The sequence below is a fragment of the Pieris brassicae genome, chromosome Z (genome assembly GCF_905147105.1).
Source record: "Pieris brassicae chromosome Z, ilPieBrab1.1, whole genome shotgun sequence".
Taxonomy (NCBI): domain Eukaryota; kingdom Metazoa; phylum Arthropoda; class Insecta; order Lepidoptera; family Pieridae; genus Pieris; species Pieris brassicae.
The window spans coordinates 12,506,536-12,524,662 of record NC_059680.1 but is presented as its reverse complement, the minus strand read 5'-3'; the positions used below and the strand labels follow the sequence as shown (position 1 = coordinate 12,524,662).

The 18,127-nt window shown below is 31.8% G+C and overlaps 1 protein-coding gene across 5 annotated transcripts in view; it reads left to right on the top strand.

Moving 5' to 3' along the window:
• Positions 1-17,644, top strand: part of LOC123718421 (protein cab-1) — a 31,237-nt gene extending 13,593 nt beyond the window's left edge. Inside the window, exons 3-9 of one of the 5 annotated variants that reach the window (XM_045674875.1) lie at positions 934-1,354; positions 1,803-1,926; positions 5,546-5,635; positions 8,036-8,197; positions 9,302-9,457; positions 12,594-12,690; positions 14,655-17,644. In XM_045674875.1, the coding sequence (XP_045530831.1) occupies positions 934-1,354; positions 1,803-1,926; positions 5,546-5,635; positions 8,036-8,197; positions 9,302-9,457; positions 12,594-12,690; positions 14,655-14,756 (1,152 nt within the window). In that variant the 3' untranslated portion in view covers positions 14,757-17,644. Of the gene's footprint in view, positions 1-933; positions 1,355-1,802; positions 1,927-5,545; positions 5,636-8,035; positions 8,198-9,283; positions 9,458-12,593; positions 12,691-14,654 lie in introns of all 5 variants that reach the window. The other 4 variants (XM_045674874.1, XM_045674876.1, XM_045674877.1 and 1 more) reach the window with 4 other exon arrangements.
• The last annotated feature ends 483 nt before the right edge of the window (positions 17,645-18,127 follow it).

Here is an 18,127-nt window from a genome sequence, read left to right as displayed (position 1 = left end):
GTATCATGTGACTTAAAATATTGAGTATTACTCGACGTGTCAGTTCTTTTCTGTTTTAAATCATATATTTTAAAAGCTTACAACTGCTGCTTGAGCTTAGTTTGCCGTTTTGTTACAAAGCTTGAAATCCAGCTTCGTTTTGTTCAGTTTTGAAAGATAAATTTAGAAGCATCATGAATTGGGACAAACACGCGCTGTGCAGTTCGGGACGAGTATTTGCGTAAATAAAGAATTAATATTCATTACCACGATCATAAGATCAGTAAGATGTCATGTGTAACAATTTTTTCCAAACGAGAATGGAAATTACGTCATTATATAGAAACAGAACTTACAGACCGAAGCAACTACTTTATTATAAACGTAATATCTGTAGTGCCCTTTCCTGTACAAAAGTTACAATTTAATAGTCTATTGTACGAAAAACGACCATTTTTTAATTTATACCTAAAACTATTGTATGAAATGCAAAACACCAGTTCACAATGCACGTCAATCCACGTGCAGGGTTTATTGAAACGGCCTTGCAGTCAACGGGATCTCGGATTATCGACAATTGGAGGGAGCGTATCCCACTTTAATACCGTTCAAGATATTATCTACGTTTATCTGACAATATAAACTGGAATAGCGATTCATCTGAACATAAAATAGCCTGTTTCCGGACCATACGCTTGGTTTAATCAAATCTACGGTTCTGTAATCAATGATATTGGAAGGCTGAGGTACCTGACATACCTGATAGAGCTAGTTGCTGTTTCATTGATAATTTATTATCGTGATCAGCTTTGTTTACCAAAAAAATGTAACCTTTACTTATTGTTGTTAAGTCATCAAAACCAAATACGATTTAATCAAAGCAATACTTTAAATTAATCATAGATCCACAGAGGCATAAGCAATTCACACTCTCAATAAATCATTATTTCGTAGGAAATAGCCTTATTAAAACGTTGGGAGGGATTATCCCAGATCGCTCCAGACTCTAACACACTCGACTACAACCAAGAGCGGCCATCTTTTCTTCTCGCTCGTCTCGTTGGCCTCGACTATCGCACGCCAATAACAAACCGAAAAAAATCTTATAATGATGTGCTGAATAACGTCAATCGAGACAAACAAGTTAACGAACAAGTTAATGAACAAGTTAATGAACAAATTAATGAACAGATTAATGAACAAGTTAACGAACCAGTTAATGAACAAGTTAAAGATAAAGAAATTACGGATAAAGACGGAAAAGGCAAAACAGAAGAAGAGATTGAATTGGAGTCGTTACAGAAAGAAGACAGGAATAAACATTTTGCATTGACACCACTGGATGAAGGCTATTTTGATTCCGTAGTTATACCAGGTGAGTTAATTTTCATGTTTACTGATAGGTTTGTATGTGAAATATATATTTTAATTTTATAAAGCTTCGATGAACATTTGATTTATTTAGAAGTTATTTTATGAGAAATTATTATGTAGATGAATTTAGATTTTACTGACCATATTTTTAAACAGAAATATCGTATGTTTTAATAATACTCTAGTATAATAACTAAATCAAATATTTGGTTTAAACAAATTGTGTTTTTCACATGGAACTTTGTCTCTATTATTTCTTACTTTATCTTCTTTAAGATACATCATAGGGATACGATCACTGCAGATTAAAGACTCAAAGAGTCATATATGTGTTTTTTTAGATCCGATTTTACACACATTACTTTATATATTATTCGATCACACATACCAAAAAAACGTTTGCGCTAACGTTAAAAATGAAGGTACTGATATATTACACTTTTAACTAGGTGAGGTGAGGGCTCATATGAGCAAAAATGAATTGCTGGAACCGAGAAAGATTCGCCAGAATCCCAACTTAAGTAGAGCCAAGACGCTGGTCGCAGAGAACTTGGATGAACTACGCCTTGGTTTGTGAGTATTTATATATAGCTGCATACAATTAAGCTTATCTTATTTGCTAGATATTTTCCACTTTGTATTGAAATATTATTTACTTGGTTCTGTTATGATAATGTTCTATAGTCTATGCAGGTGGTCTATTGTCACAGCCCTTTCTTCGATCCTCATTAATTCATGGCGTCGGTGTTAAATGCTTATGAAATAATTGCTGCAATAAAAACATCTTGTCCATCAATATTTTTACTCATTGAATTATGTGTATGAAGCTATAAGACCATATCACGAAATGAGTTTATAATTTAGTGTATTATTTAGCTTATTTTAAGACTTCTCATGTTCTCCCTAGACACATCAAGTAGGTACCTTCTGTCTAGACTCTAAAGTCTAGACTCACGTAGTAATGTAGCGTGAAATTTACATATTATAAATTTTTGTATAGATATATTTCATGTAAACATAGTTCTAATCAGATTTATGCAGTGACTATTCTTAGTGTATCGTGTAAAGCGCCCGAATTAACTGCATAATTCAATTCAGGCACTTAATTGTACAGCTATGATATTTATTTAGTGAACTGTTACAGTGTTCTCTTCTGGGAGAAATTCTATAAATTCAATAAGGTGAATATCCAAGAAAGTTTTTTCCTAGAAAGATCTACTTAATTGTACTAGCACAGACGAAGGAAGGTAGGTGTAAAAGCTGTGCAATGTTTCATTTATAATGGCGGAATACTTCAAGACAAGAGCGTACCACTTGTATGAAGGCCCGTAATGCAATCGCAAGTAAATTATATTGTATATAATATACTCTTTATTTACTTAAATAGGCAAGAAAACGAAGTCAAATTCTTATAAATCTAATAGAAAACGTCTTTCTAGGAGACTTCTAAATAAAAATTATGACATGCCCAATACTTAAATTGTGTAAATCAGTAACAATACCAATGAGTATCATAGCGAGACACATTCGCCTTTTATCTTTTTATTCATAAACATACCTACTATATCCTCTAATAGTAATTTGGTCCTTATCACTCTCCGGATATTTAGAAATTTAGAAAACTGGTCAATAGATAGAATGAATATAAAACCCTAAAACAAAGTTTCTACTGAAAACAAAGGGACTAATTGTTGATGATTATTATACCTCTTAATTTTGTGTTAAATATTTTTAAGCAAAAAATAAAATAGCGTGACATCTTTTTTTAAATAATTAACAAGCCAATATCCGAATAGAGGCACTACGCGAGCATCGATCAATTTTCATTTAATAACCTCGTTCTAATTCTAGTTTCATTAAGTAATCCTGTCATAATAAATGAGCGAACTAGATAGAAAATAACAACATAAAATAAATCTTTTGTTGCCGTACAATATGGATTAAATACGAAACTTGTTATTAAAAAGATCTTAGGTCTTCTTGGAATACTAAGCGTACCCAAAGTGGCTCGAGCGTAATTTCAAATTGTTTTTATTTGTATTTTGTTTTAGTATTTTATACAAACTAATCAATATATTTAACAAATTTAGACCCTCTCGTGGTGCAAATAGATTATTTTATAAATAATAAATATATCTTATATTGACAAATTATCTTAAATTTCCATCGACGGGATCCAGACACTGTCTGGTGAACACCTGCTTAAATCTTATAAAACGTGAGAACTTTTATTCCATGACCCCTAGAGCCTAAAGTCTCTCCTTCAAATTGAATAACCAAAGTTTATTTGAGGCTTTATATTTATGAGTAAGGGCGTTAGAAATTGTTTTTAAACCTAACTTTTGTTAAGTTTGTTTGCTAAAGTTTTGCTGATAACTTTTTCACCGCTACGAAGTCTCCAACAATTCTCAACGGTGCGGGGTGTGGTTAGGGGTGAGGCTAGCCTTCGTAGGCGAGAGTGTCTCTAGTGTGGAATTGACATTTCTGTGCCTATTTTACTTTCTATGTACTATAATTTTCTTTATATTGTGTATAATTAACCCTGAAATGCCGAGAACTACTTCAAAGTTAAATTAAATACTTTGGTTAATTAACGAGATTGGTGGAAGTAGACTCGAAGAACTTGGTTGATCATCCTTCTTGTGGTAATTCCATTTGTGTGGTTGGCTCCTGAGACCTCAAGTGCTTTCCTTGGAGAATTCTTTAGTAAGTCATTGAACCCATAATATATTTATCACTAGTTAAATAATATTTCAACACTACATTTTATCATCAATTATCTTTAAAGTGTCTGCTTATAATTGGGCGTTTAAAGATAGTTGAATACTAAGAACCATTGAATTCTTCTTAACTTGTGTTTTAGTTCGACAAAAGTTCGCTCCTTTTTAGTTCTTTGTTCTTATCTTGGGTCATGCTTCAGAGAAAACGTTTAAAACGAACCCTGTAATCTTTCAAATTACTGTCCGATTTTCAATTCTTTACAATAATTCGAAGGATTATGGGAAAGTTCAATGGTCTTTAAACTTGTCTGAATCTAATCTCTTTTAAATTGAGAGCCGATAATTCGTTTGTCGTAAATAATATATGTTAGTTAATCGTTTTTTAATAATTCATAGGTACATAAGTTAAGAAGAGTTTGCTATCGTTGTATTTCCCTGTATTCTCGTAATTTTCTGTTAATATCTGTAATATTTTATTTGATTGTTCAATGTATCGCATCATGACTAAAGAAATTGAAACATATCCTGGATATAAACATTATTTTATGTTTGCTGGTATAAATACTTAATATTTAACTTTTGAAATATTATATAAAATCTAATTTTAAAACTGGCTCTCATGTAAACACACCTAATAATAACCCACTCATAAATTTTGCTTTTTAATTTTGTATCTCTTCAGAGTCGTTTAACTCAAGCGTTTCCGATTCATAAAGTCTAGAAATATAAATTAAACTTCGTTAGGCTAGATCTTTAACACTTTTATTAACAATTTTATTTGAAAAACAAGAATTATAAACACCGATTTTCGGATTCGTAAGAAAAAATCACTTAGCGCAATTGGACTTTAATACGTCATAGCTTTATTGTGTCAATTAAGTGTAAGTGTCAATTAGTATAATATCTGATTATATTAATTGACACTTTTACTCCAATGTACTCAAATCTTAGAACTGATAGGCTTCTTTTAGAATTTGTAAGGCGTAAATTTAACCGGCAATTATATATATAAGTTAAAAACATTAAAATTTTGCCGCAAAAAAACTATCGCAACCCTCAGATAATAATAATAATAGTTAATATATTCCTCCAACTCATCATAAAATCGTTAATGTTGAAATAACATATTATACCGGCAATTAAGAGGTCCAAAGATTAAGAGAACGTAAATAACTCTCTATTCCAAGAATAACATGTGGCTTTTGACACGTAGAAACGTGTGCTACTGAAGGCTGTGCCTTATATAAAATCTATATTGAATGAGTGGTCGCCACAGATCACACTGATCTAACTTTTTATTTATATCTGAATATCAGACTGAACATGCAAATTTAAAACCTCGTGTATTGTGTCTTTTAAAATTACTGTTTATTGTAATTTATTTTTCTTTTTTGACTAAGTATCTATACCAGATTTAATATATTTGTTTATTATTTCTGAAATTTCATGAGAAAAGCTTTGCTTACTTGCAGGGCTAATAAGGTGTACCGTATACCTGTCTCCTTACTGCCAACAAACCTGCGAGTCTTGAAAATTTCACAGCCTAAAGACTATGAAGAGAGGTGAACATTCACGGATTTTATTATTCACAGGTTCGGGTGGGCATTGCTGGACATACTTGACATTTTTTATTCGAGTCCAACCTAAATTTTTTCAGTTGCTTAATATTTGGAATATGATTTTTTTTTTGTCTTTTACACAGACTATCCGAATATAAGATACTATTATACAATAATAATGGTATAAAGTATAATTGTGCTAAATTATTGGCGTCGACGCTTTGTGGCTAACTTGGTTCATTCCCTCCCAAACACTAATTATTATGGAGTGATACAGAGAGAACTTGTCGTAAAAGACAACCAATGACGCAGTATATTGTCCTATACGTTATTCGGAAGAGTAGGCGACTTCAATAATATTTTTTAGTGTTTAATAATTGCAATATAAATATTTTTTAAACAATGCCTCCTCGAAATTGTGTCCCCTTAGATACCTCACAAGTCCCACTTAGAAGCATGGATAATTTTGTATCCAAAGCAAAAAATATAATTTAAACTGTGCTTTTAGCGCGACATTTAACAATTATTATATATTCCAATATTAATTAGGTGCATAGATCCTAAATAGAAATTTTAGGAGAAAAACAATAAATAAAAGAATGTACGGAATTATATATCGGAAACATTGGCTTAGCTTATTATACTTATTTAAGTACAAGCAAGTACCTAATGTAAACGAATTTGTTGCAAATAATATTTCTATATATGTTTTACATTTGTGTCTGTCACTGTGAAATAAACAAAGATAGGAATGTAAAAATAGCTTGGCCGATATTAACCGAACACGATATATTGGAAGCAAATCACACGAATAGATTGACCGTTTATTTTGTTTAATTAAGTCAACAACAACTATTATTATATTATATATTATTAATACAATTAATATAAACATTAGATTATTAGTAGAATTGCAAAGACATACAAAAGAGATATTCAACTTGTATCTTTTTATTAATTTAAAAAAATAGAGCAGTGTTCGACAAGTGGTTAAGCGAGCGACACAACTTTCCTGAACACCAATAAATAATGTTTGTTTCCCAAAAACGACGACGGCGTGTCATCATGCCTATAAAAGAAAAATAATCATAACCATTTGCTATATACAACCAGAAAGTATAAAAGGTCGTAGCTCTCATAAAATTTTATATAACTTCTTAAATTTGTAATATAAAAAACACCTTGTAATAATAAAAATGATTATACGTGTTAAGTAAATTTAGTTTATGACTTAATTTAAAATAGCATCTGGATATGTATTCAGAAAAATATCAACTCTTGTGAACTCAGCCAAAGTATAAACACATAGGTTAAACTTATTAATCGTATTTTTATTTAGTATTTACAAGGTTTTAATCATTACTTATAACGCTCGCGTAAGCGATGCCTCGCTAACTACTCAGTTGGTCGAACAGTTACGTTCTTGCTTGTATCCCGCAGACCCATTCTCTCGATTATATCATCATTAGGCACCAGGCCTGTTACAATACGTGTACTGATGTATTCAACTATCCTATGAGATGTAATGCCTACCAACCACGATGTGAGATAGCGTGACACGATAAATGCATTCAACTTACTATTTATATGCTGTAATTGTTGACACGTGAGTGTAAAATATTATCAATGCCAATTTATTTCATTTAATCAAACAGTTGTTTGACTAACGAAGCTTATCCAAATTCAATTCGTTATTTTTAAAGGTCGCATACAGTTTACAGTTGTCAAAGTTACGTTAAAAGCACTGTTTTTAATCGTTCAAGTTCCTCATGTCTTGATTCCTGAATTAGATTAACCTGGTGTTCGTAAACATATTTTTTGCAGTTTCGGAAGCACTTCAAAATTATACAAAAAACGAAATTGGCAGTATAGGAGTTATGTATAAGTTTCGCTTGTGTTATGTCTTTGTTGAGCATGAGTTATGAGTTGGGTGTCATCAAATTAAATAATCACTGTGTCGTGACGAATAACAAGCAGTAGTTAAAAAATAATAATATCAACACGAGACGAAGAATGAGAAAAGCTGCCGGGCCCCGGGATTAATCCCCGTTTAAATAGCTGACAATATCTTGAAATCTCAATCATAATTACGAGTATCATGATTTAGTTAGAAAGTTACAAACGGGTATCTTTCAGAATAAAAAAAATAAAAATACAAAACTAATATGAAGTATCAGTTTTTATCAAAGTCAATAGATTGTAATTTGATGATACCTAAATCATGAACTGATATTGTAGTTTTTAGAACAAGTGTATCTTACTTATAAATAGGTAAGTATTATACAATCTTATTTAACTGAGCAAACGTAAACTGTACAAGAAAAATCAGTGACGATTATTGTTGCACGAATACTACACGCGTAGAATGGCACTTTATGTCCCTACTGTAACATTATGTTCCAGTACCGATAAGGATACGGGAAGCACCCTGAGACCTCAGAATATACACGTCATTGAGTCTCTGGCACCTCAACAGTCTCGTTCTATATACAGCAGCGCGTTATTGGCAGCTGTCATCGCCGCCCTGTCGATGGCAGTTGTCGGTCTTGTTTTTGGATGGTATACGTGAGTATATTTTTTAACAATGAACTCAAAGTAATATAATATGTATAAATATATAAATATTATTAGTCGTGTTACACCCGAATTGGCATTCTCTCTCAATATTAGAGCCGTGAATATATGCTAAGACCTGTAGGTTGTACGATAAACATGTGTGTATTGTTACATGTATTCCGATGATCCGAATGTTAATCGGGTCTTGCCAGAAGTTTAGATTAATGGGTGAAAATAACATATTAATGTCGTTGTCGTTTGTGAGTGAACCTCAAAAGTTTTATGTTTTCGCCATTGAAAGTTATCGTGCCTAAGGTAAGCTATGTACTTAAATTACATTGGACCTGTATAGGTTTATTCACATATTATTAAACACATTGCTTATAGTTAACTAGTTTCAATACCTTCGATGCCACCGCAAACAATTATTTTTTTCAGTTCTTTTGCTAAATTAATATTTAGATTAAACCTGTAACTTCAAAAGCGATTTAAATTTATGTTTTCGCTATTAACCCGACGGATATTACTACATCGAGGTTCGTCGTTAGATCGCGACGTCATACAGAGTATTAGAAGATTCAAATCAATTATTTATTCAATGATTGGAAATTGGCATCCGATTTGCAGAAAAGCCATGCTTCACTACCCTTTCCACATATATTTACTAGCATATAATTTTCCACGTCGCTTTAAGATATAAGTTTACTTACTGTATATAGTTTAATAAAGTCATCACAGTCACATCATATAATCAAAGGCAGATTCAAGAGAGGGTCGTAGGGTCATCCTCATCGTCAACTCATGGGGCCCGGACCGAGTCTCATTATATCACAACTTTTAATTGATATTTTATATCACATAGCTTGTTAAGTTCAATGTATATTTAGATATTTTCTATAAATCGAATCATAAACAGTCACTTTACTCACACATCATAAACACACACGCGTTGTTGTTATATCATAACTATGGCCTAAAATAAATTTAAATTTGACTGATCCACTAACATTCTGTTTTATTGTAAAGTCATATGCTAACGACAGCATGTAAGTGGGTTTCTAGCGACGTCCTAATCACAACTTACGCGCATTATAGTATTATCTATCTACCCAGTCTCTCGAAGAAAGCCAAGGCAGCAGCTGACGTGGATTACCCGGCATACGGCGTCACAGGACCGACTATGGACCAATCTGGGGACCGTAAACTAGCCCACTCTGCTCATATGTATCATTATCAGCATCAGAAACAACAAATTCTGGCTATGGAAAGGTAAGCTTAAATTTAGCCGTTGGCATAAATTTTTAAGTGATTTCTTGGTACTTTCACGACAAAAAACCATGAAACAATTAAGAATTTTATTCATTTCAGTTTTTCAAAACAAAGAAACACAGTAATATGAACTCAATACCTACTAAATCATCTATCGTTTTTAATTTTGTTAGTAAATAAAACCTACTTACATATATTATATACTTACGTAAAGGTTTACGAATACGGAAATAGCTTGAATGAACGAATTATTGTGTTTTATGTGTGTAATTTAACAGTACATGGAAACTTATTTAACGAAATATGAGTATAGCTTTTGAAAAGTTTTGTAATTACAGTTCACTAGTATTAAATAAACAAAGTTCGACATTCTCGAATTAAACCTGTAACGCGTTTTAAAAATGTTATTCGATTATTAAATTTTATTTTATTATATTTTTTCTAGCACTTATAATGAACTGTTTTATATAAACCTTCTTAATATAGATCATACATAATGTAGACTCTAGGGATTCGTAAATATTTTTCCGAACACGCCAGCTCTCGCCCATTAACTCGAAACGGCGTCCAATATTATTGATGACATACCTTTCACCAAATACACGCGTCAATATGATGGATTAAAATTGAAAGCACTCTGGGCACGACACGAAGATTGATTTAGTTATTTTGAAAAAACCAAAGAAGTTTTTACATAATAAATTTGCATGTGCTAAAACCATATCGTGCGAAAAAGTTTACTCAAATGTACCAGACCATTAAAATTGCAGTCCTCTGCTCTGCCAACGCATCATCTTCATCTACAAATTATTGAGCATTAATTTTCTGTACGTACAGCGTTCAGATATCTTAAATTATTATTTAATTTATACATATAGTCGTAATTGTATATGTTTTACAATACATTTTCGGTTAACCCAAGAACGTTCAAATTAAAAAACCTAAAATATTACAGTTCCAATTACAAAATTTATCGGTTTTGCACTAATAGGTGCGTGGTATCACTAAATTGATATTAGTTAAACCTTAAATTATTGCCATTACTAAACGACGGGCTGTCGATGGACGGACAATGAAATTCATGGAGATGAGTGATGACGTCATTAAGTAATTGTCATCAATAACGCATTGACAACATTTAGTTGATAGATAATAGAAATCTAGTTAATATAGTACAATAATGTCCACCTCTCAAATGTACTAAACCGCAAAATAATGTGGTGTCTGATAATATGGTCTTTCCATGAATTACGTCATTTTCAATGGTATCCTTATAATAATTGTCTCAAACATTAGTGTAAACAGTATCACAATATGTATACATTTTTTTACTTGAGTTCATTATAAACAAATTTTGGAACATCTTGCCTCTCAAGAAGTCTAATCTTGTGGAAGCCCCTCTCAACGCAGACTTCATTATATGAGTGAAACCAAAAAATTCAATGCAGTTGAATGGGTTTTTTAATCTTGAGAAGGTTTATCTTTTTCGTTTAGTTAGGGATTTGATAAGGTCGGTAAAAACTAATACCCAAGTCAAGAGAATTAGATCAACAAAAGTCCATGGTTCAGGGGACATTCCGTTGGAGTGCGTAAACCCTAAATAGATACCATATTTCGGCGGCGGTTGCGGTGTAGGATGATCACCAATACAACGGATCAGAGAATTATACACAGTTCCCGAATAAGAAAATTCTATTTCACTAGAAAGTCATATTTTAATGTTTTGTAATTTCCATTTTATTCCCTAAATTATTTAAATTACTTTGACTGCCTCAGTCTTGTAAAAATAAGATAAAGTAAAACATATTTTCCAAAGCGTAAGTAATTAAAGTTATCGCATTACCTCAGAATGATTATGGTAAATATAACGAGAGAATATAAACATTTCCTTTCGAATACTTTTAATTAACTTTTGTACCAAAATTATATTATTAAAAATAAATAGGTACAATTAGTCTGAAACAGCGTACATATATTTCATTTATTTCTATATATAATGAACGTACATATATGAACAGCCATCCGCTTTACAATATTCCCCGAAGCAAGGCATTCTGTTATTTCCGTACTGAATGTCAAAGGATTGCTCTGTCATTCTCATCTTTGAATATATAATAGAATCTACTTGTAGTGAAACTACTACAACATTTCAATATTACTATGTTTTTTCCAAAATATTGTGTGTTTATAACCTAATCTGTGAACTTTAACAGCATTTCGTTCTGTCAACTTTTACAGTTCATTTCATGGATTTCGAACGATGCATATAACGACGCGAATACGCCAAAAAATACTTCTTATTAATACCATAAAATATTTATTGTTACTAATATAATAAGAAACCTATTATATTTTACGTATTCGTCATTTCAAGCATACAAGACTTTATTCTGTTGTAATATTTAACTAAGTTAGGAGACTGGTGGAGGCAATTACAAGCTTTGATCTGCACTCCGATGCATCGCAAATTCACTTAGCTGTTATCCAGTTCCATTAAAAGCTCAGAAGCTATTTCAACTTTTCTATTAGTTTTACCTTGAGTAAAGTAAACGGAGAATATTAAACTGAAATTATATTTGATATTCTTGATAATATTTGTTGTCGGTGAATTCTTATTCGATAACTCTAAATCGGTATTTTCTTATAGTTTTAAGAATTCTTGCTACAATAATGGTTAATAAGAATTTGAGGACAACTCGAAAGTGGTACAGAAGTTGGCTGCATTTTAAAATAGCATTCAAAGATGTGCAGTTATTTGTTAAACGTTACGGTCTAACGACAAGAACTCAATATTGTTTTTATCTCACAGCTGGTAATGTATTTTCATTATATGCACCTGCACTTAAATCGTTCGGTCATTTGTTGAAATTTTTATCACAAGTAGCTTCCAAATTAGCTGCTGGTAAGATTGCTATTGCTTGTTGCTATTAATATCTTAAAAGCAACATAAAATGGCTACTACTACTCTTTGTCCCTTACCACTCCATTTGTGTTTACTTGTCCATTTGTTGTAACTTGAAGGTTGCTAATGTTTTCGTACATATAAATATAAATGTGCAACTCTGGAGTGTGTTGCTTTACAGATTTACTTTTTCATCTTCCACTTTTCTTTATTTGATTTCTCGACTAATTTCAGTTGCCTGGGTCGTAATGGGTCAGTCTCGGACCCAGATTCTGAAGAAGAAAACGAGGAAGGGGATTACACCGTGTACGAATGTCCTGGATTTGCTACTGTGAGTATAAAACAAACATGCGCTTGTTGTACTCTAACTGACGTAGTGATACCATTTTCCATAACTGGTTCAGTTTCGACTATGTATTTGCGTGTTGTTCCCGCGAGAATGTAAGCGCGTGTTCCTATTTCACCATGCCTCCTGTTGATAGAGGATCTTTGACAATCTGAGACAAATCTTTCTTTTTAATTTATTTTATTATTATTTATTACTTAAGATGTCATGTGGAACATGGTGTAATGGTTGCGGCTCAAAACATAAAACTACGCCCTTGATTTGAAAACTGGCAGTAAATGCAAAATTAGAAGCATTTAATGTATATGTCTTCTTAATATAGTTGCTCAAAAAGTGGCGTATTGCAGGGACGTATAGCGTTCGGGGTGTGGGCCATTACACACTCGTGCTTTTTCTTTACCTTAGGTTTAGTAAGGTTAGGTTTCATTCAATTTCATTTTATATCAATAAAAAACTTCGACTGAAGACCTGGCTGTATGGGCATAGTTCCCTTTGCCTACCCAGAGTGGGTGAAGAAAACAAAAAAACAATCTCTTTTTATATTCTTTTCAAAAATGTTCTTGCGAGTTTAGTTGTTTGTTGGACCAAATTAGTAATTTCGACGATATTTTGTTTGAATTAACACCACCCGAACTCAGTATAATTGCACAAAATGCTTCGGAGGGCATTTTACCGGAAAAGTCAAAAAGTCGCACGCACATACGACGAATTTATTGCGTGGAGACGAGAAAAAAGCAAATACTTTTATTAAATTGCTTAATATTTTCAACTTTACAACAAAACTTCATTAAGAATAGTTGTTCAGTACTCGTGCGGAACCCTCATTGCAACTTGTTCTGACTGTCAAGACTGTCTTCTGTTAGACATTTGTCGGAGTCTTTGTAATGAAATGTACTATTTTTTTACGTTCATAAGTGTACCTATATAAATAGATGTCTTTTGACTTTTGAGTGTTATGCCTGTCATTTTGGCAGGACATGTAACACCGTCTCTCCAGCGGTATTGTTAGAAGGACAGGCAGCAGTTTATCTAATTCTAATTCTGAACCTGTAAAGACGAGAATCCACCGTGACCGTCAACATATGAGTAATCAATCCCGTTTGCTTTATTAGTTTAATTACTGAAAAGGCCGTAACAACATTTGGAAGGAATAACTTAGTTATTACTGTTGTGTCGCTGTTGCTGTCTGTGGTTTCATTTTTCTATCGTGTTTGCTTGTGGACACTTCTTCAGATGCGATATGAGGCATCTGTATTACACGGGCACCTCTTCTAGATGCGCACATTTCTTTGCCTTTGACTGTGGGAGTCAACAACCTTTAAATATAGTGATATAATAATAGTAACAAAAGACACTTTGAGTTTCTTTAAGAACCCAACTCATTCATCTTATGAGAAAAAAATTTAGTGATTAAAAAGTTGAGAAAATCATACATTTTGTTGTGTTTTTCATGAATCTATGTTTATTATATGTAGAAAATTCAGCGTGCGCAAATTTGAGATATCCTATTGCAAACCTTTCGCAATTTTTTTTTATAATGCAACAAAACTTTTAAAGGTTAGACAACCATAGTAAATAGAAATATACAGACTTTTTTGGAAAAAAAACCATCTACCACACCACATCACACTAAACGCAACACAAAAATCGCACTCTTTTCGCCCAACGCCTTTTCTATTTCCTAGGCCCTCTCATCTTTAATCACTTTTTTAAAAAGAAAATTATTACTGACGATTCGAATTCGTTTTATTACTATGCTAAAACAGAATATATATAATTATAAAATGTAAGTAATATGTAGAAATTATTGTCAAGTATCGTTAGCATGTCATAAGGAATAGACTGGCTGGACACAGGGAATCCTAGTGCTCTAGTGTACTTTCTTTTTACCTAAATATCCTTTTTATTGTGTATAATAAAGATTTTGCTTTCCATCTTTTCTATTACAGACGGGAAATATGGAAGTGAAAAATCCTTTATTCAGCGATGACCCAACTCCTGCGACGCCTGGCAAGTGCGATGTGGTCCAACCACAACCTAAGGAAGAATAAACCAGCTGGCATAATATGAAATCTTCTACTCGGAAACCGTTGTAACTAAATGGTAAACATTTGAATTCCAAATGGCTATGATTTGAGTTATAGATTATATATTTAAGCATTACTTCCTATGTTGCATTTTTGATTACTTTATTACATCTAAGTCTACGTTAAAAACGTGATTCTTTCATTACGTTTTATAATAATAAATATACCTGCCCTATATGACGGGGTATATGTTAAACATTCCTTTATTATCTATGTTTGGTGTTAGATATAAGAAAAGCTTCATGTACTAGTTAGTGTGACGAATGAATTTATAAAAAAATATTTTAAAATTTACCACTAGGCTAAGTTAGCTCAAAATTACAAAAAAATATATAAAATTCTTTCAATTATTGTATTAGCTATCTAAATGTTGAAGTTAATTTACTAAAGATGTACCTACTACTCGAGTTCCAGAGTCAATTAAACTGTCAAGTAGTGTTATTACTGGTTAGTTGTATAACGTATTTGTTAAATCACTTTTGTTTGTAGGCAAAAATGTTTAATCTATTTCTTCAACAAGAATTTCTTTTATTATTCACATGAAAAAAAGATGAAGAAAAATAAAAAAGCTTATGTCCAAAAAATTTATTGCATGGCGATGTGCCGAAACCCGAAACATAGGTTGCACTATGCAATATCAAACCGTTTGTTAAACACGTTACGCTTGTCACGTGAATATTTTTATGCCAACTCGATTGGTTGTTTAGGGCCCTTGGTCCTACGCACAACTAACTCTGTAATTTATCCCAACATCTGTTACATTTATAAAGACCTACATATCCATAGCACAATTTTTTCTACTTATTGAGGTGTCATATATTATATCAGTGTTATTGATAATCATATTTTATGCATATTAAATACATAGGCTTATCGTAGAATTTAAGAGAAATGTAACCTATCCTAGATTACAATTGAGGAGCATCATGCACTCACACAACATATAGATATGATTACTATTTATTTAAGTTTTCAACTGATCTCAACAGCCTTTTCAAAAGGTTGTTAGTTTTAGTATTATTTCCATTTCACGAAAATCACACACATATTAAATGCGCACTATAGACGCTTCATATTTTCTTATTCACCACGTAGATTTGGAAATGCATGTTCAAATACCGTTCTATTTAAAGTTATATCTTTATTTAAATAGAAGGAAAATTTCATTTAATGATTGCGCCGCCTCGCAAGATTTCTTTACCATTTATTAAATGAACGTCATTTAAAATCCATCGTACAACTTACAAGCTTATAAAGCACTTCGCTTACCATTTTTGAAATCGTTTCCCTGTAGGTAATTGAATAGTTAACAGTCGAGTATAATTTGTTTAAGGGCTTTTATTTAGCTTGCAATTTATCGTAAGTTTGTCGAACGTGTTAGTATTAATTATTACCAAGACAAGACATATGTTTTGTATGTAAGGATTTAGCATTCTACATGATTTTGCGTATTGTTTAAGCCATTATGACCATTATTATTATTTAATATTGATGTTTAGCGTAGACAAATGAGACTTTAAAGGGCCTACAGTGTTTATATTATATATGTTCTATGACAGATTTTATTATCTTACTAAGTTTCATTAATTAATACATGACAATTTCAGTTCAGGTAATATAATATTTCTATTGTATCTGTGTAGAGGAATATCCCATATAAATTGCAAAAATTGTCTTCAAAATATTAATCAAAAATTGGGTTATTTAGCTTTTGTCAAACAATTTAATTACAACATCTTGAGACCCCATGTAGGCCCTGCCGAAGCCTGATTGCTTTTATTTATTATAACATCACTTAGGGGTCGTTATTATGAAAATATATGTTATTGTTATACAAACGTATAAACCCTTATAATATGCTTTAACTGTCCCTTCTTATCCAACTGCTCTAAACGTATCAAATAACTATATACTGTAGAGGTATAATATTACTAAGTTATTGGATGTTTTCTATTGATGTAAGTTAAATAATATTTTTAACAGGTTAAACCTGTTCAAATTATTTTGCGATATATAATATTAAATAAAAATTCCAATATTCAAAAATATTATAAAATTTAACTTATATTCTTAACTATGGAACTTACTTACTTAAATGTGGAAGCTTTAAAAATATTTCCTAGAGCATAATTTATTCCTGCTCTAAAACTATTTTAGAAATTGTGGCCGAAGAAATCGAACTTTAAGTTCAAGTTAGATATTTCACTTTCAATTACACAAACTAAATCATAAATTTATCGAAACGCTAAACTTTCTCTTTACATATTAAATGTATATCTAACACCCTATCGTAAACGTAAATTCAGTGTAACCTAATTATTAGTAAAATAGCAACGTTGAGACAAAATTTATTTTAATTTCCTTTAAGTAAAATCTATGTCTATCATAATATAGTTGTGTTGTACTCGCTTCTGTATTACTTGTGTAATGTATATACAATATCTCTTATTTATGGGCATCGTCTGAGATGGATACAATGTAGGGCGAATTCAGCGATATAAGATCTATTAAGTAACAACGCAATCGTGTAATATTTAAATTAATCAATGAATACGTACCAAAACGTTGAGGTAGCTATGATAATTCCGGGGATTTGTTATCATTCCTTTGGCCTGCTTTGAATAAGTCCATGGTGCGTAATAGCATTTGTTAACAGAAGCAATGACGTCATGATAGGCCTCAGGTATCGTTACATATGTTATAAATACAATGAATGATGCATTTAATGAGATATATTGTATAAGATGTATTTACCGATGCAATAAGATTATAACTGCACACCGCAAATGTAGAAATAAAGTATATTTATATTGTATCGAACCAATATGTGTATTATATGTCTATGCAATTAATGTTCGTTTCATTTTAATTATTTAAGATGCTACAAACATAGTCCTGACGACAAAGTGAACTTTTTGCCCGCTTGCCGATCGGCCGCTTGTTGCTACATCTTTGCTCTCTTTAAATACATTTAGAAAAGTAATTAAGCTACTTTATTTAAGATTCACAGATTAACTCTACAGTATTATATATATATATTATGTTCTGTGAGTCTGTTATATGAAATGTCATTCATTCATTGTAATGACACTGTCAGAGATGCCTAACACATCATTTGTCGTAAAGATTGATTTTATTAAAAGTTAGCATTTTATTAGTATAAGTAAATAAGCCTAATAGTAACGCGTGTGTCTTTTACGCCTGAGATCGTACGTTCAGATCCGGTGTGTGCACCAATCTCTGAGCGCAATTAGAGTTTGCTCGTACGGTTAGGAAACCGGCATGTGTTGTGGACCCAAAGATTTATAGATAGCTTAAATAAAATACAGTTTTTT